Source organism: Chiroxiphia lanceolata, chromosome 2 (genome assembly GCF_009829145.1).
Source record: "Chiroxiphia lanceolata isolate bChiLan1 chromosome 2, bChiLan1.pri, whole genome shotgun sequence".
Lineage (NCBI taxonomy): Eukaryota > Metazoa > Chordata > Aves > Passeriformes > Pipridae > Chiroxiphia > Chiroxiphia lanceolata.
In genome coordinates this window covers 95,584,467-95,606,646 of record NC_045638.1, presented here as the reverse complement: position 1 = coordinate 95,606,646, position 22,180 = coordinate 95,584,467, and the positions used below count along the sequence as shown (strand labels likewise).

The window sequence follows — 22,180 nt, the reverse complement described above, 5'->3', positions numbered from 1 at the left end:
TTATTTGGAATCCTAACTTTTAAAATTAAAACCTAGTCAATTAATCTTGATCCAATTGTGTTGATCTTGAGTCAAAAATTCCAGGAGAACAAAATGCCTCTCCTTCCCTCCTCTTTACTGTATTGTTACTACAAATAGAGGTGGGAAAGAAATTTTTTATGCTTTCATCAATATTTATGCAGTTAAAATTGCATACACCATATGTTGTTTTTGGGTTTTTTTTTACACAGAAAAGTCAAGAAAATATCATCCAGTTGACTTCGACTACATTACAAAAATGCTAAGTCATCCCCCCAAACTGACCAATTCTTATTGTCTATGATGACTACCAAGGAACAAAGATTAGCCTCATAATGAAAATCCAATCACATCCTTACCTACTCACAGGCTACCGCTCTGCTCCACATGGTACAAGTGAGGATAATTGACAAGATGGATTGAATGATCCAATGGGTTTAACATGTGCAAGTTTTTATGGCAAAGGCTTTGTCTCAGCTTAAATCAGTATAGTACCACATTTATACACGGAGCTAAAGAAACGTCAAAAAAAGAAAGCCCAGATCAGCTGTACTTCCCTTCTAGAAAGAAGACACCTTTATACCAAACAATACTAAAAGAACAGATAGAAGATTGGGACCCATCACACAGAAAACATCTTTTATGCATGGGGGAAGATGGCTTTGGAACTTCCTTTGTCTTCATTTTCATTGCATAGACAGGTAAGCTAAGACACAAACTGATTAATGGACTAACTTAAAGAAAGCCTGTGGCAAAGGTAGGAATTAAGCTCAGTTCCCCCTGAGGATCAGTCCAGTATCTTAACAAACCCATATCTTTCTATTCTGAAATACTGTGGCTTTCCTTTGTAATTAAACAGCATGAATTTGAGGGGGCTGATTTCAACTGTCATTGTACTGAAAGAGCTTGCACTGGTCAAATGGGGAGGAACTGCCTTACCAACCTAAAAAGGCTTTTCCTTTGCTTAATTCCAGGCTTCTAAACTTTCAGAAATAGAAAATATTGCATAAGCAACAGTACTGAGCAATTTTGAAGGCATACTGAAAGAGCTTTTTATACTCTCCCATTTTAATAGCTGGTGCTTTTACTGTAGATAGTATATGGTTACAGAATAATGTGCATGGGTTTAATGTCTAGTATGATAATATCCAAGGTGAAGATATTGAAAATTCAATTAAAATATAGTTTAGGATATTAGCTTATTTTAATTTCCAGCCTCCTTTACCCTCCATCCACCTCCTACACATCCAGGATTGAAGCTAGAAGTTACACACTGAATCTTTTCTCCTGTAACTCATAATCAGTACAAAGTTCTTTGTACTTCTTCGACTTCTGACTATCTGAAATCTCCTCTTAGAATTCTCCAAAATCCCTATGCTCCTTTAACAAAAGAGGGCACTGAAATGTTGAGACAGGAGTAGTTCCTATTAAGGACAAAGCTAGATGGGGACCCCTAAATCTTGTCTCTTAGCACTAAGCCTGGGGTCCCTCACACTTGCACGAGCTTTTTTTTAAACCATGGTTGTCTCTTTGAGAAGGTTTAGAGAGGGAACATAAATTATTTCACCACAGCAACGCAACTCCCTCATCTGCAGTTCTCAGTCACCTTTAACAAACCTAACTTTTGCCGTAGTTTATGCTTTTTTTGCTTGTTTGATCAATGCAGTTTTCTCACTATCACTGTGCTGCATTACATGGTACAGAGAAGAAAATAGAAGTCCTACTGAAACGTGATCACAGAAACGGCAAAAATTTCAAGAGGCAAGCAATGAAGCAGAATCTTAGAAAAGCTCCAGCTGCCGTCCAGAGTTTCTGTTGATCCTTCCTAAAATATATGGGAGAGCACACTGTAGGGTTAGTCCCTTTGGTTGTCCGCTAAACTGAAGAGAGGTGTCAAGCATCACTGCACATAACAAAACAAAAATGTGCAGTGCTAGGACAAGCACTACTAGAACAAAATAGAGATCCTTGTTTTTCTTCTCCGTCTAACAATGCTCAGGAACTCCTGGTCCTGTAAACTAAACAACAATGGGTTTCTGTCAGATTTGAGAAAACATATACCTCAAGTGTTTATGCAGCCTGTCTAAATCTTACCCTGCAGTAATGGCAGGTTTTATCCTTGTCATATGAAATATTATCACTAACCTACTTGCTTCTGAAACTCCTCCAGTTTCCCAAATTTTATTATAATAAAGTTGTATATCTAAAATATTATACCTATAGTACCCCTTTATTTCAATGAGACCACATAGTTTCCATAATAAGAGGAGAGTGGCATACCAGGTTCCAAGATATTTCATAATCAAACGTGCTCTATAAGCAGTTTACACAGATGTGAAGGTTAAACACCATGGTCCTCAGTCCCAGGTAAACTGAGAAGGGAGGCTCCTCAAGGCATCAAGTCACTGCCCTTTTTATAGCTTTCATGAACCTCATACAACTAACAAAAGCTGATTTACATAGATGGGAAAACAAAATAGACTGAGTCTCATAATTAAGCAATAAAAGAGACTAAACAAAAAAAGTACACCAGTCCTTCCCTTAGTACATAGTTCCATCTCTCATCACTGCCTGCAGAGACACCATTAGCCCCTGCACTTGGGTCAACATGGGTTGTAGTGCATTCAGATAACCACCCATCTAGAAACAGATGAGCTGTTTCTACCCTTCTGGTTCTCATAAGCCCCCCTGCACACCACCACTAGCACTGACCTTTTCCAATAACTGCCTTCATATTGTTTGCTGGTGAAGTAGAAAAGACCTCCAAGAGCTGACTCTTGATAACTGTATCAGTCAGAGAATTGGTGACTCCAAGTGTTTACACTCAACTAGAATGGAGGTCTTGGCCAAGGTGTACATGCAGTGCCCACCTGGCAGCTGCAGGAAAGATGCACATCTGTCCCCTAGGGAGGTGAAGGAGACGAATGCAAACTTTTTTCTGCAGTGATGTAGTGGTGTTGTCCTCCTGCATCACCCCCATTGCCTGGCTGTAGTGTACTGGGAGACCAGTTGGCAGCAAATAAAGAAAGCAGCATATTAAAACTGGATAATAACAGGAAAAATCCACCCCACATTGCTGTATTTTGAGTGTGTTGCCTTGTTTGCTAGCTCCTGAGACATGCTCTTTCCAGAGGGGATAACTGCGTATGCCCTGCTTCCCACACTTTGCTGTGGATTTAAATATACAGGCACTGCTACTAGGTGAGTGCCATTTGAATTGACAAACTGGGATTTCTGCTGCACGCTTCACACTTAATGCAGCCCTGCCTGGGCTTTGAAGGAAACGGCTTGTTGCCTTGGGGTCTGAAACTAACAAAGCCAAGCAGAACAAGCCCAGGGCTCCCGTTGGATTGCTCGATCAAAGACAATATTAAGCAGCAGTGTTTTCATAACTACTATTCTGGGGCTCTTGGAATGCAAGACAAAGGAGATGAAGTTAATTTCTGTTATCACAGCCTTGTGCAGCTGCAAGGGCCCTGGGAGAAGCCATCTTCTCTTGATGGCTTTTGCAGCCTGTGTCTTTGCAGGAGCTCCCATTAAGCACACAGTGCTTCAAAAGCTTGGCAGACACACTCGTGTTCCCCTCCTCCCCACACCATTGTCAAATGCGCCCCTGTTCCTTCTTTGACACCTTCCACACATCTCGTTACAGACACCAGGGAGCCTCCCTCTCCATGACCACTTCCCTGCACCTCACAGCTCTCTGTGTCACCAGCACTGCCCCTCGCAGTGCCCAAGGAGACCCAAGCTAAGGAAGTACTCTGCTTGGCACAGGAGTGCTGTGCAAGGGGACCACACAGGGAATGAGTTATCCAGGTTCTGCTCTGCCACCGACCCAGCTCACAACCTTAGTGAAATACCTTAACCTTTGGTTTGTACATGGTCAGTTGGGATTAACAGGGCCCAAGCTATTTTAATTTTTTTTTTGAGTGACTGGCAAAAAAAAAAAAGCATACTTTCTTTAATCATGTTTTCTTTACATCAGTAGATGTCACTGGTGATGGAAATCACTAAGCAGTATTGCAGGAGAAAGCGTAAGCTATCTTCTGATTAGGAACACTCTTTGAGATATTTGAGGCAATTTTAAGATGCCTCTCTTACAAACCAACATGGTCATAGTCAACAGATCACCTTGAAAGTGGATGCTTGTCAGCAGCAGTGCTATCCCAGGACTGCCATAGCTACACTGGGCTCTGATTTTTCCTCCTTGCTCTTCATCTAATTTAGCATAGAGATCATTTACGGAAAACCAGGAGTGTGGTAGATTTTGCTTATACCCTCAACTTCGTTGCAGTAAGGACAAGGAGAATGAGAAAGCTAGGTAACCATGAAAAACTTAGAAATGAGATTACTGAAAGGAAGGAAAGGGCTCCAGAGAGCTTTGTTTAAAGCCTTCCTCTTCACACCACATGTGGTGTGACCTTTGAGGTCACTCAGATAAAAGCACAAACTGGGGATAGGGCATGGAAATAGTACACTGCTTGAGATGTGGAGGGTACTCCAGGAACTCGTCTATATCAATGGACAGAACACCCCACATTTTGTTTTTCTCAAACCAGGAGTTCACCTTGGGACTTAAAGATCTAGGAAGATGTTCCCAGCAACCTGACTACCCTTGTACGAGAAGTACTCTTTGCTGATAACTGTCATCTGGGATTTCACAAACTGGATTCATTCAAGTTTTCCCTTCCCTCTAATCTCAAGTTCCCCAATTAGCTGAAAATACATTATAATACAGAAAAGTTTTGCTGAAAAATTTTTAATAGATCCAAGATCAATGCCCAGGAAATGAACAAAAATACATCATCAGGCTCAAACAAGAGGGATACAATTGTGTCCAGCTATATACTGATACCTTACATATCTTCCTCATGTCAGAGTTTTGCTACTAAGTGGTCAGTACAGATCTCCAACAATTTCCAAACAAGAGTGTCCATTCTAATTGCTGGAGGCATAAAAAGAAAAAGCTGTTCTCAATCCAGAAGAGAAGTAGCCAGACTTCAGTTTTAAAACAAACCTTCTAGATGCAAATTGCTGCATAATTTAAGTTTATTGAACATCTAACACCAGGAAATGTGCAATTCATGAAATTTTCAGTGAAGATATACGAATGAGAGTTCCCAATACATTTTTAAAATGTGGAATTATCAAAGTTTTATGCACTGTCGACTTTGGCCACATACAGTAGAGTTAATTGAAAGTGCAGTTCTAGCTTTAAAGGTATCCCTATGAAAGTGGCAATGCGTGTTTTACTGTCTCTTCATCATTTGCAACTCAAAGGTGCCCAAGTTTATGCATGAAAAAGTGTTTCTTCTAACTGCCAGCCTGCTCTGCAAGACTCTATTGAATCGGAGAATCTGGGTAGATGCTTTGCTTCTTACATTCATATCACTGGTCCTGTAGTTTCTGGAAGCTAAGTAATGTGCCTGTCTATCCAGACGTAACCTCTAAGCCCCAGATCAGACCCCATAAGAAATTTGCTTGGGGAGGATCGATGATCCTCTCTTTGGAGTACCCTTGACAAAAGGAATAAACAAGACAGGAAGAAACTGCATTTCACAGTGCTAGGAAAAGGCAGAAGGTTAAAGGTATCATCACTCAGGAGGGCAGAACAATCTTTCATCAAAGGACACGTGCCTTTACAACTCATCCCCTTTTTCTTCCCCTCACAGACATATACCAGTTTAGGATTTTTGTAGCCTCAAGCTGGAATACGTACTGCTGAGGACGACCAAATTGAACGACACATCTTTAACCTCCTAGAGAGATACAGCGTAAATCCAGCCTGAAGCCTCTGCTCCATGAAATTGGATTAGGGACTCCACATTGGGCCTACCTAAAACAGACAAATAGCCCTTACAGTTATTTTTTTTTTCTTCCTTGTTTTTTCACACAGAAAACTCCCCAAAAGCAAAAATTCAAGAGGTATTAGGAAACCTTCTACCCACAACAACAAATAAGACCAGACTAGAACTCAAAGTCCAATGCAGAATTCATGGTTTCTAACAAACATTAGGCCATACCTTCTCAGTATAACCCTAGTGCAGTAGGCAGACATCATAGAAACTGTTGGACTGCTCTGGTTTACTACAAATACATCTTTGGTCCTTTGTTTTGGTCATAAAGCTGCAGAAATAGGAAACATAAACTGGGATATTTGATTAAAGTTTAATGCAGGAAGATGAAAGAGGAGACCCATGCTTTTCCCTTCCTTGCAGCTGCAGCAAGCCAACATCAGGAGCAAAAAACAAGTTTGCCAAACTGACTGGAAGCTGCAGGGCAGACACCATACTGGACATTTTACAAATGCAGCAGAGCTGCTGTAGTGGTTTGGACCTTGTTTTCCCCCAGAGGCTAAGAAAATGGTAAAACCCCAAGGGGTGGAAACCCCTGGAAGTTTTGAAGTTTTGTCCAATGGGTGCTCCTGCAAAATGTAAACATATCACAAGCAAACCGAAGAGACGAGTTGTAGTTTTGGTTGTTAGAAGAAGTAGCCATGTTGTAGAGCCACGAGGAAGGGGCTCTGAGCCCCTCGGGGCCTCTGGGGCCTCCCAGCCCCTGGCTGGGGGGGACTGCAGAGACTTGGAACAGTGTTAGACTGGACTAAGTGTCTGTAGTTAAGCTGGGAGATGTTTTCTCCAAACTGGGCAGCGGAGACAGAGCAGAAAGCAGAGATGCAGCGTCCAGAGACTGGCAGAGAGCCAGGATAGATAAGACCTGATCCGGAGGAGCAGCAGGAGCAACGTGCAGCACTGCAGAGAAGACTCCTGGAAGGAGAGCCGAGGAAAAAGAGAGCCAGCAGCTGAGAGACAGAGTTCTGGGGGTAAGAACTGATACCAGACCCCCCCAGACTCCTTTGATCCCTCTGAGAAAAAGAGGGAGATGGACTCCTATCTTGGAGAAGAGTTTTGGACATGCAGCACTGGAGAAAGAGAGGAGCTGAGAAGCTCGGTCATCCTGAGAGCTGAGCCAGGATGGTGTGGGAGGTTGGCCTTGGGGGTCCTCCCTTGCTGCAAGCTACAAAGAAGCTCACAGCCTGAGACAGGGCACAGAGGCCCTGCAAGGAGCTTGAATCTCCTGGAGATACCAGACCGTCACGAGGATCCCCTGTGTCTCGTGATATGACCGTGGTGGAACGACCTTTGTCTGGGGTGAACAAAGCCCATGGAAGACCCCTTTGCCTGCATCAAGGGGCCGAGGGAGCTTGGATACCTCCCTCGTGAGTGCTGGCAGAGATCCAGCAACAGCTGCATGCATGAGAGAGAGATAGACTGCTACTCTGAAGAAGCTGCTGCCCTGAGAGACTGGAAGGGATCTGTGCTTTTTTCCCTCCTGGACTTTTATTTGGAGGGGAGAAGAGATCTGATCCATTGTAAATACTATATGTCATGGTAGAGATAGTTGTGATCATGTGTATAATGTGTTATAATATTTATTTGTATAGTCATTGTAATATATTCCCTTTCCCCCATTTTGGAGTCTGGTGTGTTTTGTCTGGAAAAACCCATCTCACATTAGGTTGAGGCGTGGGATGGAGCAAGGGAATTGGATTTTTGGGGTATCTCAAATCATGACAGCTACCCGCCTCCAAAACTGCCAAGGGCAATACACAGGAATTTGGTCAGCTCTCTTTTTATGGCCACAGCACCATCCCCAATATTGGCTGCTGAGATATCTGCAAGGACAATGTGCTGCTGCTGCCACCTCTGCCCATAGAGCCAACAAGCACTTCTCAGCCATCTGCTGTGATAAGTGGGGGCTCTTCCACCACATGGCCTCCAGTGCAGCAAGCCAAAGCACAGAGATCTGGAACTTGTGTGCCTTTGGCAGTGTGAACTTCTTTGCATGTGTCTGTGCGGCAGGTGCAGACCTTTTTTGTTCACCCCCTATCTAGCAATTAATGCAAGCCCCACGGAATGATGGAAGTTACAGAGCTCTAACTCTAACATGTATGGTGGCTAAAAATGCAACTTGGAGAGAAAATTAGACCTCTCCAAAGCAGGCCAGAGCCAGGGATTAATGTGCTTTCTGAACTGTGGGATAACCACATTCCAGATCCTGCTCCATTTTGGAACAGAAACATAGATCTGAATGTCTTTAATTCTAAGCCAGTGCAATATGTCTTCGCTTCTTTCAGAAAGGCCATTCTAGCCATGAGAAATCCTTCCTTGGAACGGTTTTCATTAAACAACATTATTTTCTGAAAAAGTTTCTGTTTAAGTATGTGCACAATCATTTTTACAGCACCAATTCTGGCTCCTAACAAAAGTAGTGACTAAATAGTGTCAGTCCACTTTTTTCACTTCTTTCAAACATGTGAGTGACAGAAAAAACAAAAAAATTCACTTTGAGAAGAATCTCCCTTCCTATCAAGATTACTATTAGATAGTGATGCTATTAGATATCTAAACAGGAATTTCAGGGAATGGATGCCTAGGTTATTTTTGATTTTGGTTTTGAAATGCTTAGATTTTTCTTCAGAAGTTCAGCACATAGCAATACAACTGCACATTTGCCATCAACTGTCCTCTTCCTTATAACAGTCTGGGTCTCTTCCTTTCACAGTTACAGTTCATGCAGAGGAGACCCAGAGCTCTATCCTGTACACCCAGTTGCAGGAATCTATTTCAAGGTCTCCTGCTGCTATGCCTTTGCACCAGTAACTAAAGGAGGCGGCAGCATCACGCTCTGACTCAACCACTGGGTGCAAGCAACAAATGTTCTGCCAGGGTTAGAATGAGATTAGCAAAATCCCACAGAACAATGATTCAAAGGTGCTGTAACAAATCAATTTCCTGCAAGCAACAAACACAATTACAAGACCAATTATCTTGCTCTCACCCCACTCCTCTCTCAGCAGTGAGCTAGGGCTGAGAAACCTCATCCTTTGGGCTCCAAACATATAGTCCAACTTCTCAGGTGACACTGCCATTGAGTAATGGTAGGAGCAGTGGTTCTCCATCTCCCTTGATGAGTCATGCCACTAGAAGGCATACAGATTGCCAAAGTAACTTATAGAAAACAGTATGTCCACTGGTCTTTGAACCAATATTTCAGTTCTCCATCTCCATGAGCATGCACCCTACCATTCAACAGCAACTCATCTCTGCCAACGCAGATTATCACCTTTGGAGTCTCTAATCTTCTCCACTTCATCATCTTTTGCTCAATTTCTCACATCTCCCCCTTTTTCCATTCTGGCACAAATGCAGAATCTCTACCTAAAGCAAAGGCAGGGAAGTGGGGAGGGGGAGTGGGGGAGGGAAAGAGTTTGTATCCTTTCCAGGACTTACTTATTTCTTAAAGAGGAGATTATAATATGAAAAAAATCAGAAAGTTCAGCATAGACAGTTGAAGTCTACAATGTTTCTTGCCTCTGATTCAGAGCCCGAGCCCAACTGCACTCCTGTTTCACCATATCTGAGCTAATGAGTTCTCCCACTCTGCTAGGGTGCATAGGGTAAAGGTGTCATTACCATCAGCCGCCTTGCACATACCAAGGCTAGTCGAAAGTCCAAGCTAAATAGCATCAATTTACATCCAGAGTCAACTGTCTCCACACTTTGTTCCCTGGCACTGCTGGGCTGCTGAGACCCTCAAGCAGGTCTTGCACAGACTGGGAAAGATCCAGCAACACTGAACAGCTTGGACTGCATGCAATGCAAAATAGTGCTCCTTGCTTCCTGCCCAGGAAACAGATTGCAATTTGGATAGTCCTGTACCTGAGCTAATAAACTATGATGAACTCTCTCTGGGTCTGCATCCATGGCACAAATAATGTTCATTCTGGATAATTCCCATTATGTGTCCTGGCTCTTTCACTCAAGGTGCAATACCTTCTACCTCTGGAAGTCCATGGTGCCAGCCAGCACAGCATACGCTACAAAACTCCCTCTCAATTCTGTCTGTTCCCTTCCCAATTCTGTCTGTTCTCTTCCCAACGAAAGCACTAAACCGAGCAGCCAACACCACCCATTTCACTTTCATTATTCAGTTCCTGTTGTGGGTGAGAGAACAGCAAACAAGCTGGCTGATCCCCCTGCACCACTGATCAACTTAGCCATCTCCTACCATTTTGTTCTACGTCTGCCTCCCTCAAAAGCCTCCCTCCAGTTCTGGAGTCCTAGGAAGACTCAGTTTTTGGGACATGCCCAGAATGCTACAGGCTCAATCACATCAATTTCTGAGCCTGAAGGAACCAGTCCACTGTTCAGTTACACATTTTGAAAATGTGTGAGATAAAGAAAGAATAGAACATATATGTGTCATAAGTAGCAATGAGGAACTTGTCAAAGCCTAACACGACTTACAGGACAGAGTTACATATACTGGGTTTTCAACTCATCCAGAAGGCTCCCTTTTCCCACCTATCAGGCAAATCTGAATGAACACTCCATTAAAGGAAAGAAGGGGAAAAAAAAATCTTGGAGTTAAGCAGTTGATATAACCAGGATTTCAATTGTTAGCATAGCAGAAGACTTCCTCATGTGTCTTGTGCCAGTATCTGCATCACAATAGAAATAATACAAGGCAAGAAAGAGAAATATGTTAAAGAATATGGTTCTTTATCAGACTGGAAGTATTAGCTGTGATTCAGAAAGTAATGACAGCATAAAAATCTATTAAGGCATCTAGACTGTCTCTCAAGGGACCTTTTCAAGCTTGTAGTGCATGGATTATTCTCCAGGACTCTGCCCAGCCAAACTTCAGATATCCCAAATGACAGCAATTCCACCACAATTCTTAACAAAGCTATATCACCACCTAATTGCTTTCTTCCATTAAGTATTTTTCTCTCCTGCCAATTTTTTTCTTTCCTCCTCCAAATTTTCTATCATGAGAGACTCTTCTAGCTCTAAGTCCACACTAGACAATTCTTCATGCCTTCCCAAGTATGCCTAGATCATTAGCATAGCTCCTCTTTAGTCATTTAGCCAAAACAGCTATATATTTAGCTCTCACAAGCATTCTTCATAAGTCAGTCCCTCCAGCCCCTTAATCATTCTCCTTGCAATCCTCTGAATTCCCTCTAATTTTGTTTACATCTTTCTGGAATTGAAGTGCCCGGAACCAAGTGCTGTAAACAACAACAGCTTGTTATCTGGCTAGACTGTAATTCTGGTGATCACAGCACGGGCCCCGCACATGCGATGCACACACAGACACATGTACATGCTCATCCTCTGCCTTAGACACATCATCACCATGGGACACGAGTTCTGCACAGCAGACATTCCCTCCTCCCCAGTGACATCAGCCAGGTCTCTTTCAAGGAAATCCAATTCCAAACAAAAGTGAGGGTAGATCTTCAGTACAGCCATTACAACTCGTATTTAAACAAGTTTTCTTTTGAATCTGCTATGCTGTTTTCCCCAGTCTTACAATTCGTGATTGGTCCAGGAATGGTTACAATCCAAACTGAACAAGCATTCCTATTACCTAACACAAACACAGTCTGCAACATAACCTAAAACCCTTCCACGAGCTGAACACTCCTTAGGTTCCAGTCCCATCAAGCAGTTGTAAATCATATCAAAAAAAGGCTGTTTCTACTTTTGAACTACTAAGGCAATCATGGCAACAGCATTTTCCCCTCAGAGAAACTCTTCCTAACCCTCAGTCAAGAGGATCAGGACTATTATACTCTTTGCTGGCCCTAATGAAAACCCTTTCCCAAAGAGGCATTAGCAGGAGAAAGTCAGACCTAACTCTCCAGAGAAATAAACATGATGATATGTCTCTGAGCATGTTCTTTCAGCTGTCTGCAGACTCAAGACAGACACCACTTACTGGTTGCACTCAGGTTATATTTTCAAGTTTTTGGTTGCACCTACAAAGGCCACAATTTTCAGAACTTTTTTGTTTTAGATGACAGTTGAGACTTTGATGTAGTTTTATGACAGAAGATAACACATCACAGGAAAGCCTTTAAGCACTTGTGCCTTAATGTGTTCTTGAAACTTAAGTTGGAATTTTTCCAACAAAACACCTTTTTATTCCTTATTAGAAAGATACCATTTCAGTGAAGCAGAAACATTCTGCAAAACTTTTTGCTTTGCTCCAACAAACTTCTAGAGAATTTGAGGTGTGGTTCAGAGAGAAACTTGTCAAGGTTCCTGCTGGGAACTCCTGGGACATCTGTGGGGTAGCCAAGGCACCAAGAAAAGGGTTCATCTAGATTAAGGTCTTCCTAAGCCTGTAACAATTTCAAAGCCTCTTCTCACTTAGCATCCCCAGTTCTGAAAGAATCTGCCATGTGGCAAAGAAAGCAGGGGCTTGAATCATCTGTCTCCCCAGTACATTTCACACTGCCATTCCTCCTTCAGCAGCTACAGCAATGCTTCAGCATCCAGGAGAGCTTGGGGTATCTTCTTTCAGTTTTTGTGGTGGTTTGGGTCATTTTGGGCAGCAGAAGGAAAAAGAGAGAAAACAGAAACTCTTCTGATTGACCAGGGGATGAGCAGAGCCTACAAGCAGGGGTCTTGTGAGGTCCCTTGAAGCCTGAAGAAAAGGCTACCACTACAAAGATTTAGGCCAGACAGAATGGCCTTTTCTCCCTTTCCTCTGTGGACACAGCAGACTAAAAGAGAAGGAAGATTGTACTGCTTACCATAGCTCTAGGTCCCTCTGGGGCAATGCCACAGCTCATTTACCTCATGCTGAGGCCAGATTTTTTTTTTTTTTTTAATTAAATCAGCAGCCCAATCTCTTGCACCTCTGTGGCTACTGGATAGTACAAAAACCAGTCACCGGTATGCAGCTAGGATATATGAAAATGGAGGAGAGGTTCTGTACTTCACTTTACATCTTCCTGTTTTATACCTTTGCTCCCTTAGCTGGCCTTGACTACAGACAATTCTTTCATCACTTCAGCTGACAGGACTAATTTCTTTTTCTTTGAATCACTGAGAAATTACTGTTCATAAAAGCCCCAGCCTCAATACAACATGACTCTTCCAGACAAATAATTTCCTTTCCTCTACAGGAGTCTAGAAGTGCAGAACATCTCACAGGGGCATGCCTGCAGTCAGGTCTATTCTACTCCTCTACCTAAACTGAGACTCAACAAAACACAGCCATGCTGGACAGAATCCATGCTGTTAAGGAAGCTAAACCAGCAAGGCTGTGGTAATGCAGGTACAGCCAGAGTACAGACTTCTGGTTTACTGCCTCAGGTTGCATCCAGCCTAGAGCTCCCTGGTTCATACAGTCTACAAAAGTATAACTATGTAAGAACACTTGGCTCAGTCAGGTTGTACTATTTTTGAATATGTTGGTCTAATTAAAACACTACGACTTGTGCATGTAGGAAAGCCTCCTTTTATCTTCTTCCTTCTTCTATTCCCAGAAACTCTCCCATGAAAGTGTAGGAGTCAAACATGTCCTTTCCACTCTCTACACTGTATTTCATGCCCAGGTGACTGAAGCATGACTAAGTTGCCACTTTACACTGAGGCTATCACAGAGAGATGATGAGGGGCAGCCAAGCTACAGAGACAATTCTGTTTCACTGCAACAATCTCTTGCCATGTCAAGATAGGATGCAAATCTGCTATGAATAATGGTCACTCCAAAAGTATACATAGCTATGCAGATATTCCTATCAGCAATCACGCTGCATTCACCTACACTAACATTCATGACAACTCTCTTGTACAAAACACAACTCAGAACCAGATTGGTTAACATTGCCCAAGCATCTTTACCACATGACTTGTGCATTTTCCATCACATGCACACACCCAAATACAGGTTCATGCATATATATATATATATATATATATATATAAAAATAATCTTCTGTCTTGTATATGCACCTTCCCGAAAGTCAAAGAAGAGCTATTCAAAGGCCTCTGGTCATATCTTCATGCACAGATCATGTACACAGGCATAAATAAAACTGGATGTTGTGATCCCACTGTACAAAGTAGCTTTACAAGGCAAAGAGTAGATACTCATACAAGAAGATGTACCCATGCAACAAAAGTCTAAACACATTTACACATCAAAAATCCCCCAGATGCCCCTTTAAATAACCCCTTCTTCCTTCAGGCAAACCCTTACCTGCCAATGCCTCCTTTTTCAGACACTCAAGTGTATATCCCTACAGTCAGCCTCTCTAACACATCCACACAAGCAGAAGTCAGGTAACACAGTGCACTCAGTGCAAGGCTCATGATCAGACATAGCTTTGGGTCAGCTGCTGAGGGCCAAGCACAGCCAGGCTCCATGCAGGTGCACCAACCAGAGTGCATGCACAAGAATATTAATAGTTATTGTCCTAGCAGGTTGTAAGGATTAATTGGTTCTGGCCTGCAACTCACCATCAATTGAAGTGCTAAGAGGCAGAGGGGAGGAAGCTGTGATTACACACTTACATTGCATACTCATATACTATTGATTTCCCAGTTGGAAAGGCCCACAGCCTTCTGTTTGTCTCCTTGCTTGCTCCTTCCTTCCCTCCCTCCCTCGTCCCACTGCTCATGGCCTGCCTGCCACATTTATCTCCTCCCAATAGCCAAGAACACATCACCAGAAAAAAAAGAAAGGGACACACTTTTTGAGGGAGAGCTCTGCCAAACCTGAAAGAAATGAAGAAACCTGAATCCATGAGGTCACACACAGGCACACTCTTGGGAAGAGAGCAGGTTTCAAGCACAAGCCATCTTCAGAAGAGTTTCTTTTAGATGCTTTATATAGCCTAGGAACTGGAAAAGCCCATACTGTGAACCCACAGCTCTGATTACACTCATCTTTGCCTTCAGCCAAAACCCCTCCTCTGAAGCCTGCTTTCTGATGCTATCTTTTTTTTAAATAAAGCAAACCAACCTCTCAAAAAAATACCTTTCTTAGTCGGGTACATATATCCTTGCATTGCTTCCACAGCCATCTCCTCTCAGAGATACCATTCAAAGCCCAGTACCTCTACATCTGACAACCACTGAAAAACCCTATTCTATGCCTGTAGGTGGCCAATAAGCAGGTTTAGTGTAAAGAACCCTTTTCCCTCAGCATGTAGTCATGCCGAACTTTTTCCCCATGAACTTTAAGACTGCATATATGGCCAGCAAGACACTTCGCTGTGTGAGAGAATACAGCTTTGGCTCAAAGACATTAAAGCAGCAGCCCCTGCAAGTGTGCTATTCCCTCTCTTTCCACTCAGGTGAGCAGGGCAATGCTGCCACACCAGCAGGCAACCTACTGGAGGGAGCTCACAGGGAGATGTCTCAGCTTCCAGGACATCCAGTATCAGCCAAAGCACCACAGTGCAATGGCATAGCAGAGAATCAAGCCCGGCCTTTTTTCTTTTCTTTTTTTTTTTTTTCCCCTGCCTATTTCTGTAAGAATCATGAACACCAAGCATTTTTTCTTTTCTTCCATGCTGACTGCAGGGATCTCTGTCCTTCACTGACACCAGGAGGGGGCTGTGTCTCCCACATGCTCACCTACACATGCCCTTAGCTACTCTTTTTCAGAGTGGGACAAGATGGTCTGTGCTGTCCGTGGTATTTTTGGTTTTATTAATGATAAATTGACATCAGTAAGAGCATATTAGGTGTCAAAAAATCATTACTCATTGAGTCTGAACAGCAAATGAAACTATGTTATGCACTTTTTAAAGGAAAAGGGGATACTGAAGAGGCAAAGATTCATGATTCCTATAGGGACTGCAGACAGTAAAACTGCATCCTTCCAGCAGCACCCTGCACACAAAGGAGATGATATTTGTCAAAACACATGTCCCTGTGTTCAAAGGCACACAAGAAAGGTTTTCCCCAGACTCCTCCAGGATATACCGTTGTCTAGTACCATTACAGATTTCACTCTGATCATTCAGTCCTTTAACAATCTCTGTCAGCCAACAACCTCAGCTGATCCTCTTCCATAACAAACCCCACCGGATATTCTGATGAGCCCAGAAAAAGGGCCTCCCTTGCCATTACTCTTAATCACCTTTTGCCACCTCTTCTCACTTTACAGCATGCAGGTCAGTAAGCAGCGCTACATCTCCTCATCACCAGCCTTGCCTCACCCACCTGCCTCTCCAGGTAACTGCACAGAACACACAGCTGCTGCTGCAGGACCCACATGTTAACATCCCTTCTCTAACCCATTCCAAAGCAAATCAGCCTTGCACAGGGTAAATCTGTTGAGGGAAGGGTCCAGGCCCCAGCAGCAAGGCAAGGACCTTGGCTTACTCAATGCTTACAGGAGGTACAGCCAGCACACAGTAAGGGAGCAGACTCCTAAAGCACTGGCTCTGTGGTGAGACCTAGGAGGACAGCAGCCATATTCCTCAGCCTGACTGGAAGAAGCCTATTGCTTGTGGAGGAAAAATGAGGTGAAAAGAGCAACTATAAAAGAGCACATCTCCTCCTCAGACCGCCATTAGCATACATAAGTGCTCCAAAGCTGAAAAGGAGTTCCCCCATTGGCACTGGGGCCTTTATTACAAAGCTAGTAAAACTCTCGTGTGAGAAAACTAGTAAAACTCTCGTGTGAGAAAACTAATAAAACTCTCGTGTGAGAAAACTAGTAAAACTCTCGTGTGAGAAAACTAGTAAAACTCTCGTGTGAGAAAACTAGTAAAACTCTCGTGTGAGAAAACTAGTAAAACTCTCGTGTGAGAAAACTAGTAAAACTCTCGTGTGAGAAAACTAGTAAAACTCTCGTGTGAGAAAACTAGTAAAACTCTCGTGTGAGAAAACTAGTAAAACTCTCGTGTGAGAAGAGATCTCTGAGACTAAAAGATGAAGCCAATTTCTACTTATCATAACAAAGCCCTCTGAGTAGGTATTTGAGTGCCGAGATTTACAACAGCTAGGGGAAATGGGTTCTTACTGGTGTGGTAATTATTGACTCAAATGGTCTGCAGTCACTGGGATAGGACTAGAAGAAACACTGGGGATATTTTTTTAATGCTCCCCGCTTGCAGATAAAAAGCCTTCTCTTCTTCTTCCCTGTTTTAAGCCTACAAGAAAAGTGTTTTACTTTAGGTATTGAACCTCTTCATCATTTAAGGGAATGCAAGGCAGCTGAGTGAGTTGTTACCTCATCAATACAGTCCAGCCTGTAAGAGCTTCCCTTGCCTTACTCGACAAGAGAGAGCTGAAAACAGATAGGAAGAAAAGTATATTCAGGACAGCAGGAAAAGCCCTTTTTTTTCCCCTCTCCAGTTGGCAGTGTTATCTCCAGTGTTATCCACCTGCATCACAATCACCCCACACTATCACCCATACACCACAATGTCACCACAAATACACACAGAGTCCTGCTCCTCCCTTTCTTCTCCCCATCCGTTACAGATTATCAGCACAGAAACACTTGGGTACACACTTCCATCCATATAGATTGCACATACCTCGCGCATTAACAAACACATCATTTTTCACACCCGCATTGCCCAGTAACGTTTATAAAACATGAGACTTTACAGATAACATTTGTACTGTGCATCAACCTAAAGCATCCTATTCCACTTACCCGAGTACTTCTGTGATTTCTTTCATCAGACTCATTCCCCATTTAAGAACACCCTTGAGCAGCTCAAAAAAACACATTATAAATAAATGCTGCCAGTATTATGCAGGTCAGTTCTTCCTATCCTTTCCTAAACCATCTACTTCACTAAATGGGCTGTGGAGGCATCTTATTTTTTTCTTTTTAAGCCCAAAGTCTTCTACAATTAACCAATTAGGTGGGGTTATAGGGGGGATGCATTAAAACAAGCTGGGTTGGTTTTTCTTTTAAGCAAATTGCTGATTTGAAACAGCTGCTATTTTTCAAGGGAAAGGGTTTGTTTAGAGGAATTTTTCAATGTAAAGCAATGCTGAAGGAAATGTTGTATAATTTGTCAAGGCACTCTTTTTTTAAATAAAATGCTCAGGGTGAGGAAATCAAAATTAATTTTCATATTGACAGCTAAGTTAGAGTAATAGTAGGTAAAAGTGAAAATATCAACACAAAATTCTTCTAAATTATCAAAATGCAATTTTTCATAGACCCTAATCATTTGCTTCTCCTCCTCATCCACATGCACCCAATTTTCGACTTGGGAAACAAAAAAGAAAAAGAAAAATTCAGCTTTTGAGTCCAATTTATGAATCTGATCTCTGTCAGAATATTTGAAGCACACTGTGCTAAGAAATTAATCCATTCCAGGAAAAGGCTGCAGCATGCCACTAGAAAATCCCACCCACCCGCAGTGCTGGGGTGTATAGGTGCTTTTATTCTTCCAGCCCCCACAGGGCAGGAAGGCCAGTGCACCATGCAGGAGGAACAACCATTCCGCCTCTGAGCCACCTGCCTCCCAGTGCAGACTGGAAGCGCAGTAGCAGGGAAACACAAGAATCCTGAGCCACAAAATTAAGGAAACATAGTGATTATGGGGAAAAAAAAATATCCTCTGTGCAGGACTTGGAGCATCTAACCTAAGGGGGAAGGAGCAAAGCCTGTCTCTGTGCCAAAGCCCCTGAGCACAGGCAGGCGGGGGACAGGCAGCCCATTGCATCTCCCCTGGCAGCCTGTGTTGGCCACTTGGCACAGTGGAGCCCATAGGTCTCCTGCCAGCCTCAGCTGCGCTTCCTCCCTACACCCCCATCGCCTGCTATTCAGCCTCAGCTCGGCCGTGCCCAGCAGTGCCAGCATCGCTCCCCTTCTCCCCCGTGTTTGGTGGCTCTGGGAGAACAGAGAAAGGCAAGGAGCTGCTTTTGCGTTCACCGGTACACCCCCAAGTGGACAGCAAGGAAAAAGGGGAGAGAAGGCACAGACAAGTTTTGGATGGCTTGCCGAGGTACAGGCTCAGCTGGCTGGCTCTGGAGGGATGTGCTCACAAAGCTCTTGGAAGCGTTCCGACGGGTCAGCGCCTGTCAAAGCCAATACTGCAGTTTCCTGGGGTAAGAGCTCCACAGAGTTGTGCTCAGCAGGGTTACAGAAGTGTTCAAGGCTTGTTACCACGGCTTTCAGTGCATAACAATTAATTTGAAATAAATATTGGGGGGGGGGGCTGTGTTAGTTTGTTGGGTCTTTTTAAGGGCACAATACGTTCTCACTCCTTTTTAACTCCTTCAGATATCTTCAGGCTTGGTTGTGAGGTACCATGCTCCTCTCAGGCAGCCCCAATATTCCTGCTTCCCATTCTCTCACCCTTCAGTCCAGAGAGAGGAAATTACTGCTGGCTGTGAAACTAGATCCAGCAGTGGTCTGGTTTGTATCATGTCTTAAGTTTGGGAGCAATAGAAAAAGAAGCTCCAGGTTTGCAAACAGTGACACACCACACCATCTGATCCCATCCCAAAACCAAGGGAGGGCAACTGTGTTGCCTCTGCCTTCTCAGAGTGTACCTAGGAATACAGCCCTCAAAAGACCCTCCCTGATGTCTTCAAAATCAGAATAGAAGTGACTGATACAACTGTGGCAATAGTAACTCAATAAAACAGAAGGTAAAATCCTGTACGTGCCTGTACCCTGGCATAAGCTCTGGCTATAAGAAAGGACTAAAAAAACCAGCTCCTTGTTGTGGTGGTAGCATCAGGATGCTCTGGTTGCAACTCTAGGAAAGGCTTGTGACTTGAAAACACTGCGTGGAGCAAACATCATTGACTACAGGCTAGAAATCATGCATCAGAAAGACAGGCAATGTTCAGCGTCAGTGCTATTTGCCAGTGTCCATCTTTCCAGACAGGTCTGTGCCTAATCCTCCAGAGCAGAGGGAAGTTTACATCAAGCTACACAACTTCGTTGCTGACATTAGCTACTTATGTTAGACAAGAACTGGCTCTCCTCTCACCCCATGTACAACCTCTGTGCTAGGAAAAAGTCCTCCTCTCCTGTCAGAAACAGCCATTTCACAGCAAGCAAAGAAGTTAGCTGGAAGGTGCTGGTGCTGGATTCACAGTCCAGACTTCAGAGAATGCAAGTTTGAGAGAAAATATGTGACAGTGAAAAGCATGTGTATGCAACCTAGAAACAGAAGAAGTGAGACTGTATGAAAAGGAGCGCTCAGTAAATGTGAGAAGTGACAGGTGTGAGGCTGCAACAGAAAGCATGTGTGTGACAGGGAGCCTGCTTGTACAGGAATTTGCTTAGTGGACACAAAATAGAGAAGAACAGTACATGCAAGATTGTGTGTAAAAGTATGAGCTAAGAGGAAGTGAGGATGCTGTGACTGGCACATCTCCAGACACGGCACTCATGCACTAGTATGCACAAGAGTGAGAAAAAAAGCACTCAGTATGTGTGTGTGGTGAAGATGTGTGTGAGTGAGATACCCTCTAAGGGTGCAGCTCACTACAAATGTGAGACTGTGAGGCACACTGTAGGCCAGATAGAGTACATATATGTTCTTTAGTTATATATTCACCTATATGTGTGTATATGTGTGCACACATGCAGGCTTACAAGGCTGGTGCAGCAGGATAGGCAAGGGATTTTAATATGTAAGCAACCATGAGCACTAGTGTGCAGGATGGAGGCTTGAAAGAGGGATGGGGGGAAGAGGGGAAGGGAGAATGTGAGCTCGAGAGAAGCAGACTCTCCAGGAATTGCATGTGCTAGGGAGCTAGAACTGTGTGCCAGAGTGAGTTTATTCATCTTCCCTGCTATATTCGTGAGTGTGTGTATGTGTGTGTAAGTGAAGGACCACTGGTGTGTATAAACGAGCGTGGATCACGTAAAAGCTGCAATTTGGAGGGCTATGCTTATATGTACATATGTGACATGTATTTATATAGACAGCATGGGATGCATTAACCCTTAACTCCTGTTTACAGAAAGCATCTCAAAACCAGCTAGCGTGCCTGTCATCACTTCAAACTAAATTCCATACTCACACTTGGCTCTTAAAGCAGGAAACCCAGCTGGCAATTCTCCACTGAACAAAACCCCATACCCAACAAATTTTCTTCTTCTGTCTTTCCTCCATCACTCTTCTTTTTTTTTTTTTTCCCAGTGGAGGGGAAGGACATAATGTTTTCGCAGACGGACCAGAGGCATAGAGATTCCTGTAACCTCCCCCTCTCTGGGCAAAACCAAAATAAAAACAATTTAAAAAAAACAAAACAAACCAACCAACCAAAGAAGCAAAAAATAAAGAAACTTAACATGTCTCTTCAGGAAGGAGAATCAGTACTTGTGACTCAAAGTGCTGAGAAACACTGATTGTGGATGGAAGGGATATCCACCTTCACCTACTACTCTTCTGCTTTGCAAATCTTATTGAATGCCACCCCCCCCCAGCTTCCCCTCTGCAAAAGCATAAATACAGCAGCAAAGTCAGTCACATGCAGTGCCCTCTAACCATAGGATTCACCAGCAGTGATCTCTCCTTGGCTTATTTCCTGAGGTGGGGGGAAGGTTTGGAGGGGAAGAGGGGGGAAGAGGAAGCTCCAGCTTTCAGCTCCATGTTTCAGGCCATCCTCAGTCCATCAGCCTCAACTGAAGCAGAAGGGTTTGAGGAGATTGCAAGAAAGAACTCATCACATACCTTGCAAGGAGAAGAGGGACAGGAAGAAGCCCAGCACCCAGATACTGTGCAGCCAGTAGGTCCTCATGCTTCTCTCTCACTCGCTCTGCTTCCTCTGCCTTTTTCTCCGTCTCTTCACTTCTCTCTCTCTCTTTTTCAATTTATCTTTTTTTTTTTTCCCCTTCTCTCCTCTCAAAGAAAATGGGATTCGTGTCTCCCTTCAGTCCCTCTGGGCTCTGCTTTACCAGCTCTGACAATCCAGTCGCAGCGCAAGCTGACCTACGGTGGCCAGATTTCCAAATAACCTCGCACTCTCCCCTTCAAGTGCTGGAGAAAGGGGGGGGGGGGGGGCAGGTCAGATGCTCCACCGTAGGCTGTGCTGGCTGTAAACACAGAGAATCTCTCTGTCTCTCTCCTGCAGCTCCAACTAAATGCGACTGTACTTAAACAAGCAATGCCTTATAGGACAGCGCTCAGAGCAGAACAGATCCCACCTCTGCCACCTAGTGTTGCAAGCCAGCTCATTTATTTCATTTATATATATATAAATATATATATACGTTATGCTATAGAAATATGGTTCCCTCATTCCTCTACAAATGTATCTTTTGGATCACAAGTCTACGAGCCATGATGGGTTCAGGAGTCCCTAAGGCTCCAGTTACGGTGGACACGGGGAAGCGATTCAGCAAAGGAATA

The 22,180-nt window shown here is 43.5% G+C and overlaps 1 protein-coding gene across 1 annotated transcript in view; it reads right to left on the bottom strand.

Moving 5' to 3' along the window:
* LSAMP (limbic system associated membrane protein) overlaps nucleotides 1–21,946 on the bottom strand; it is a 1,004,346-nt gene extending 982,400 nt beyond the window's left edge. The window contains exon 1 of the mRNA XM_032681167.1: nucleotides 21,503–21,946. Coding sequence (XP_032537058.1) covers nucleotides 21,503–21,569 — 67 coding nt within the window. The 5' untranslated portion in view covers nucleotides 21,570–21,946. The remainder of the gene's footprint in view (nucleotides 1–21,502) is intronic.
* Nucleotides 21,947–22,180: the final 234 nt, after the last annotated feature.